Source organism: Cornus florida, unplaced genomic scaffold, assembly GCF_030987335.1.
Source record: "Cornus florida cultivar Cherokee Brave unplaced genomic scaffold, ASM3098733v1 CherokeeBrave_3.0.0_Hap2_Chr11, whole genome shotgun sequence".
NCBI lineage: Eukaryota > Viridiplantae > Streptophyta > Magnoliopsida > Cornales > Cornaceae > Cornus > Cornus florida.
Window position 1 is genome coordinate 59,977,466 of NW_026775581.1, and position 8,019 is coordinate 59,985,484.

Here is an 8,019-nt window from a genome sequence, read left to right on the forward strand (position 1 = left end):
AAAAAATAAAGGAGTTCTAGTACATTAGGAAACAAACAAAAAGGGTATGCAAGTAATTTTACCTATCTGGCGCCTTACTAGTTCTCATCTGCCACCACAGAGTTGTCTCTCTTTCGCCAGAACCCTACAGAAGCCTCTGTTTCTATCTCTGCCGTCAAAAATGGCGGCCACTGCTGCGAACACCTCCATCTCCAAGCCCTCTCCTCTCTTCCCCTCCAAATTCTCAAAACCCATTTCTAGGTTTACCCTCCCATTCTCCAATAACCCCCAAAAACCCACTCTCCACCGTCCTCTCCATATCTCCAATGTCCTGTCCAACCCCAAAACCGCCACCACCTCCACCCCTGAAAGCCTCCCCGGAACCTTCATTTCCCGTTTCGCCGCTGACGAACCCAGAAAGGGCTCCGACGTCCTCGTCGAAGCCCTCGAGCGCGAAGGCGTCACCTCAGTCTTCGCCTACCCCGGCGGCGCGTCAACGGAGATCCACCAGGCCCTCACGCGCTCCACCACCATCCGAAACGTCCTTCCGCGGCACGAACAGGGTGGCGTCTTCGCCGCGGAGGGCTACGCACGCGCCTCCGGCCGGCCGGGCGTCTGCATCGCCACTTCGGGACCCGGCGCCACCAATCTGGTGAGCGGACTCGCCGACGCGCTGCTCGACAGCATCCCATTAGTCGCCATTACCGGGCAAGTCCCGAGAAGAATGATAGGCACTGACGCATTTCAGGAAACCCCAATTGTAGAGGTAACTCGCTCGATCACCAAGCATAATTACCTTGTTCTAGATGTAGAAGACATTCCTAAAATTGTGCGTGAAGCTTTCTTTCTTGCATCTTCGGGCAGACCTGGTCCTGTGTTGATTGATATTCCAAAAGATATACAGCAACAGTTGGTTGTTCCAAATTGGGATCAACCCATTAAATTACCTGGTTACATGTCAAGATTGCCAAAACTACCCAATGTGGACCAATTAAAACAGATTGTTAGGTTGATATCGGAGTCGAAAAGACCTGTTTTGTATGTGGGTGGTGGGTGTGTGAATTCCAGTGAGGAGTTGAGGCAATTTGTGGAGCTTACTGGCATTCCAGTGGCTAGCACTTTGATGGGTCTAGGGGCGTACCCGTGTTCGGATGAGCTTTCCCTGCAAATGCTTGGAATGCATGGTACTGTTTATGCTAATTATGCTGTGGACAAAAGTGATTTGTTGCTTGCATTTGGAGTAAGGTTTGATGACCGTGTGACCGGAAAGCTTGAAGCTTTTGCCAGCCGTGCTAAAATTGTTCATATTGATATAGATTCAGCTGAGATAGGGAAGAATAAGCAACCCCATGTGTCGGTTTGTGCAGATGTGAAGTATGCATTGGACGGTCTGAACATGATATTGGAGAGGAAAGGAGGTCAGGGTAAGCTTGATTTTTCAGCTTGGAGGCAGGAGCTAAACGAGCAGAAAATGAAGTACCCATTGAGTTTTAAGACATTTGGAGAGGTTATTCCTCCTCAATATGCAATTCAGGTTCTTGATGAGTTGACCAAGGGGAATGCCATTATAAGTACTGGTGTTGGGCAGCATCAAATGTGGGCTGCGCAATTTTACAAGTATAATAGGCCTCGGCAGTGGCTGACTTCGGGTGGATTGGGGGCTATGGGTTTTGGATTGCCTGCTGCAATCGGAGCTGCTGTTGCAAGACCTGATGCGGTTGTTGTGGACATCGATGGTGATGGAAGTTTCATCATGAATGTCCAGGAGTTGGCGACAATCAGGGTGGAGAATCTTCCGGTAAAGATAATGATGCTGAATAATCAGCATTTGGGTATGGTTGTTCAATGGGAGGATCGGTTCTATAAGGCTAACAGAGCCCACACGTATCTGGGTAACCCATCAAAAGAGTCCGAGATATTCCCAAATATGTTGAAGTTTGCAGAAGCTTGTGATATACCTGCTGCCCGTGTGACGAAGAAAGGAGATCTTAGGGCTGCAATTCAGAAAATGTTGGATACCCCTGGTCCATACTTACTGGATGTGGTTGTACCTCATCAGGAGCATGTCCTGCCTATGATCCCCAGTGGTGGAGCCTTCCAAGATGTGATCACCGAAGGTGATGGGAGATCAACCTATTGATCTTCTGTAGTGATGGAGCTAGTTTCAGATGTTGTAAGTTGCAATTCTGAGCTTTGCAAAATGGTGTGACCAGTTTTTGTAGCTTAAAATAGTTAGTTATTTGGAGTATGTTGTTTATTTCACCGACTGATTATACTGTTTCTTCTGTAGTTATAATGTCGATGTTATCTATCAGTTTATTATGTTCATTTCATGGACTTGTTTCAATTCTTATCATTGTTTCTTTCTTAAACTGTGAATTGTGTTGCACAAATTGAGAGTTGTAGTGGCTGGTCACTGCTACATCAATGCTGCGGATCTTAAGTTGTTTATGGTTCGGGAATTGCATTCAAGTTGGTTCGTGGTTGATATCTGATGCGGTGTTTCTCTACCTCAGTTTATTATGTGGTGTTGAATTGCATATGATGCCAGGTTAAAAGGTATTATTTCCATCTATACTATTTTGGAATAACTTTGTTAGTAAACGTGTTTTTTACAACTCTCTTCTCTCATAATCGATACTTTTTGGTTAGTATTTGAGTAATGTGTTTTTCTTGTATGTAGCTGAGGTTTATATATAAAGTGTCTGAAATTTTGGGTGCTTGTGCTGGTGATGCCCACTAATGTTGTGTTGATGTGGATATACTGGTGGTAAATTTTATAGGTATTCTCCATTTTGTTCTATATTTTGTTCTTGTAAGACTAGTTATGATGGCATTGCACTCATATTTGTAAACTGTGAATCTTTTATTTGAAAATAATTCATTATGCTATTCTATATAATGCTAGTTGCAGTGATTTTATATTGTCTTGTAACCATGAGACATAGGTTGCCCTCTGTTTTATGGAGGCGGATTTGTGGAGGGTGTGGATCCTGTTGTTGCAATTGAGGATTTTCTGTACCTAGGGTCACAACTTAGGTTGAGGTATATTGTATATGTTCTCCACAACTTAGGGTATACCACGTGTAAAATACTCCCGGTATTGTATGCCACGTGTAAAATGGGTAGTTTTTAAGAAAAAGCACCACTAGTGTAAAATACCCCGATATTGTGTACTTTCTGGACATCTTAGGTTGAGTTTAAATTCAGTTTCAATAATTTGAAGTCTGATTAATTAAGTGGGAAACTCAACCTCTACCTTTCACTTTGAAAAGAGAGGAGTTACCCCTGGCCCCAGGACTTGGTTGTTTGTTTGAACTCTGATCAATGTTGATCCTTTTTTTTTTTTTTTTTTTTTTTTGGTGACTTAATAGTAACATATGAATTTAATTTCAAATTTGCTGATTGTCATTATCTCTATAATATCATAAAAGCTAATATTATTGTTTGTAATGGGAAAAGAGGAAAACTAGGTAATTGGTCTAGGACCAATATTGATGAGAAAGTATAGTTGAATTATAAAAAATAAATAAAAAAAAATTCCCCATTAAGGTGTTAATTCAGTTAGTCACATTTGATCACTGCCAATGTTAAAGAGGAGTTAGTGTAGGTTTTCACGGTTCGAATTACTGTTGGACATATATGTAGGGTCGTCATCCATACAATATTCTATATAGAAATCCCTTCACTTGATATGATATTTCACAGGAAAGTCTTGGAATTTCATTTTTTGGGCCCTTGGTTTCATCATTGTTGGTTGGAGTAGCATGTTATTTATTTTTTTTTTTTTTGGATTTTAAAGCGACTGAAATATATTAAAATAAAAATAAGAATTTACAATGTGTGCCATTAGGCCATGCCATGCAGTCCATTTGGACCAAGAAAACAAGCCCAAAAGGGCCAACAAGAGAGAAACCCATGTAGCACGATATGTTGTTCCTTGTACAAGTGGTGCTTGATGTCGTATGCCATAAAATGCGTGTCCTCCCTTCACTAGACATTAATAAGTTTTCATTTGTGATAGCAAGGCCCGATCCAATAAATGATAGCAGAGCCTCTAAAATTTCCCTCTTACTCCGGTTCTTGTAAAATAAGAACAATCTCTTCAGTTTGTGTGTGTTGTGTGTATATATATATATTAATTGGAAGATTAAAGCAAGGCTTCCATTATTGTTTTACCGTTATTGGCAAATTTCATAAGCCTTTTTAATTGCATTTGAGCAAATATGATTAATGCAAGCGTAGGTGCAAAAAAATTCTACAAAACCTCACTCTACCACTCCAAATGGAAATTTCTAACCAAGAAAATTCCATAAAGATAAAATATTTTCTTTTGATTCGAAGCTCCAACTGTCACATAGAAAATAATGAGTAAGCACGTATTTCTTTCAAAAATTCATGGCAAGAAGTAAGAATTCATTCATGAATAAGGTCCGATTTGGCATAACTTTTAGTTCTACTTTTAATTCATTTTGTTCTTTGGTTATGCCAGCACTGGATTAAAATTACATTTTGTATCTTTGTGGCGGCCAAAAAAAATGTTTTCTTGCTTGTTTTTGTAGAGATATCTTGCTGTTAATTGTTCTTGGTTTCCAATTGTGCTGCCTTTGGCTTCGAGTACCTTTAGGCCATTTTAAACTTGAATCCTTCTCATGTAGATTTTTTTTTTTTTTCTTGACAAACTGGAAAGGGAGACTCGAACACGAGTATACTCGTTTGGACTCTGATGAGACCTTCTCAAGTAGATTATAGTGATGGCAATTTGTGTTTTTCAGTCTTGGATCATGCTATATGGATAACACCACACAATTATCATTTATGTTCACCACAAATTTATCATTTATATACCCTTTCTATTATCAACTTCCGTAAAAATAATAATAATAATAATAATAATAATAATAAAATAACCCTACCTATTCTATTATTAAACAAAAAAATGCAATTGTAGTAATTTTTTTAAGAAAAGCCAATATATATATATATATATATATATATAAGCTAAAGCATCAAATATGAAAAAAGCAGCCGCCACATTTATGATTGATGATGCAACTCACATAATATCTAATAGGATTAACAATTTCCCAGCAGCGACCCATTTTGCTTGATTGAAAACAGCATCAAAAGTATGCTTTAGAACGTACTGCTGTCGGGGGTGGTCCCACTTTTCAGCAACTTGATCAGATTTGCAATCAGAGAGATACTTGAAAATGGTTAGAAATAATCTCTCTCCCCTGAATTATAGCGCCTTCAAAATAAAATTTGTTTCCAAAGATTCCAAGAGATAAAAAGTAATCCTCTGAACTCTGAATGCTTCCCCAAGAGGGCTAAAGGGATTTGAACAACTTAAGAGCATCTCCAATCCAATACTACGATGTCTGTCATTTTTTAAATATAGCAAAGGAATTTCAAAAGAGATTTTTCAATATAATGTTAAAATGCTTGCTAATTTTTAATTTTGCTAAAAGTTTTGTCAATTATAGCACAAGAAATATCTACTGCTATTTGAGAGAGAGAGAGAGAGAAAGGCGGGGTTCAGATTTGGCACACATATACATATATATATTTAAAAAAGATCATAAAAAATTTCACCAATGCTAGAGAGAAGAGTGCAGGGTGTTAGAGAGAAACAAAGATTAATCTCGCCGGAATCCATGGACGCCACGGTTGCCAATGAGGATGTCTGTGAAGCAGTAAACTGCTAGAGAGAGAGAGGAGTGTAGAGATGGCACTGGAGAGAAACATAAAAAATTTCATCGGAATCGAAATCCATGGTCGTTGATCGTTTTTATTTAGAGATTGTCTTTGTTCTGGCAAAGGCATTGAAAGATGATGCGAAGAGATGGAGAAAAGCTGAAAAGGTGGAGAGGATAAATTTGAAGTTGTCTGTTTGTGATAGGGTGATGAGTTGTCAACTTCTTATTGGTTATTGAGATTTCATTTGACACCATCAGAAATCCAGAAATCATTTTGTTTTATTATTATTTTTTTTTTTGTCCTTTTTTGACCAGATATTTTAAATTTTTGCTTCTTTTTAATTAAGTTTAATTTTAGTTCCTTTTAATGTCTACAACTTGACTTGAAATGTGCCTAATATTAATATTACTGATACAAATATGATGATGGGAATGGTAGTTGAAAAATAATGATGGTTGTGTCAAAAAATAGTATTTTGCACAAAATGTATCATTGTAGCAAAATTGCTAAAATGTAGTATTTTGACACTATAGTACTGTCAAAATATAGATTTGGCATCCATATTTAACAATTCTACGAGATGTGATATGATTGCATCGCGATGCCTAAGGACACGATCTAATAGATCGTTGTATCGAGTAGTTGGATCATAGTCTCTTACCATAAAAATGGCTGCATGCGCAGCAGCACCAACTATGAGAAATCCGCCAATCCACATGTGATGTGTGAACAATGACAGTTGTGTACCATAGTCAGTAGCTAGATATGGATAAGGGGGCATGGAATACATATGATGAGCTACAACAATGGTTGAAGATGCTCTAAGTAGGAGTAAAGTGAAAGCGGGAGGTTCAAAGCGGTAAAAGTAAAATTTATAATTATGACGGAACGAAATTCATTTAAAAAAGTTACCTATGAATAAAGTACCTTTCAAAGGTCTCTTCTTCTCTGATTTTTGAGTTGTAAATGATAGTGACGCAGTGTTCAGTGTTCATTGTATTAAGTTTGTAAAATCTTTGGTCTCATTGAATGAAATAAGAGTGGTTCCTCTTCCTTCGTAGAGGGTTTGTAGTGTGGTTTAATTTTAGAAGTTTAACAAAAAAATTAATTTTTTTTAATAGATTAGATATTCCATAAACTACCTAATTGGATATGAATTCATTAACAAATAATTCGTCAAGTTATCGGATCAAGTATATTCTTCATGGAATTAGGATCGAATTAGGCCTAACAGTTGTAGAGTTGTGGTAGGGAGATACGTTTTAGAGGGAGAGAGCTAAGCCCTATGGTTTAGAGAGGAGAAAAAATTGGGCCAACAAAAGTGCTAAAATATGTAATCTTTAGGGGTATCATGATTAGTAGAAAAGGGCATTTTCAAGTTTTCATACAAGTTTTTGGTTAAATAGCAATTTTTTACCAAATTTTAAAATATAGGGATTTATATAGAGAATGTTTTGTTTTGTTTTGTTTTTTTTTTTTCGGTCACATTTTTTATATAGCTCCCATATATAATTGGCAGGGATGGAATGATCCTGGAATATGTACAAATAATTTCTCTTGTAAGCTTTCTCGAAGATGTTTTTCTATATATATATATATATATATATATATATATATATATATAATGGGTGGTAAAATGGGTCATGACTCACCAATCCGTTCATATCGGCCCGTTTTAAAATGAATATGGGTAAACTATTTTAAAATATAAGTCAAAATAGGTGACCATATTCAACCCATTTTTACAGAGAGTTGAATATGAGTTACTCATTTTGACCCATAGTCACTCGTTATAAGAGACCTAATTTTACAACCTTTATTTGACTCAAATTTACCTCTTCTTTTTAAAAATTCTCTCACACGATCCCAAATTCTGTGATGTTTTCGATTTTCACCATTTTCCAATTTTCTGGAATTTTGTCGTTGTAGGGGCATTTTTATCTTTTCTCGTTTTGTGTACCGGACACCGTGGAGTGTGCCGGTTATGTCCGAGAGTTGATTGGGACCCGCTACCGGAACTGTTGCTTACGAAAATTTTAATTGGAACCATTTGCACCATAATCATTTTTATTTAATGCATTTTATGTGGTGGTAATTTAATATGTGTATGTGTATGTATATATATATGTGTGTGGTGTAAAATGAGGTTAAAAATAAAAGAAAAAGAAAAGAAAATTCTAGGTGGGGCCCACAACCATTTAAAGTGGTCTAGAGACCATTTGGTCACTCATTTCTTCTCATTCTCCCGTAGCTCTCTTTCTCTCACTCTTTTTCTGGATTTTTCTTTTTCTTTTAGGTTTCAATCTTCAATCCAAGATTTTTCCTTCATCCTTTGGAATT

General features: G+C 37.3%; 1 protein-coding gene across 3 annotated transcripts; it reads left to right on the forward strand.

Annotated features, from left to right (window-relative positions):
* On the forward strand, positions 1–2,881 carry LOC132287118 (acetolactate synthase 3, chloroplastic-like). Of its 3 annotated transcripts, none has more exons than XR_009472935.1 (3): positions 1–2,152; positions 2,378–2,538; positions 2,663–2,881. XR_009472935.1 is itself a non-coding variant. In XM_059789624.1 (2 exons), exon 1 carries the CDS (start codon positions 47–49, stop codon positions 2,117–2,119), a length of 2,073 nt encoding a protein of 690 aa, XP_059645607.1. In that variant the 5' UTR covers positions 2–46; the 3' UTR covers positions 2,120–2,152; positions 2,386–2,881. The 3 variants fall into 3 exon arrangements, 1 of the variants encoding a protein (XP_059645607.1); XR_009472934.1 differs by having other exon boundaries at positions 2–2,152; positions 2,386–2,538; XM_059789624.1 differs by having other exon boundaries at positions 2–2,152; positions 2,386–2,881.
* Positions 2,882–8,019: the final 5,138 nt, after the last annotated feature.

Excerpts from the sequence above, each read along its gene's own strand:
- LOC132287118 (XM_059789624.1), top strand. The coding sequence starts at position 47 with ATGCAAGTAATTTTACCTATCTGGCGCCTTACTAGTTCTCATCTGCCA.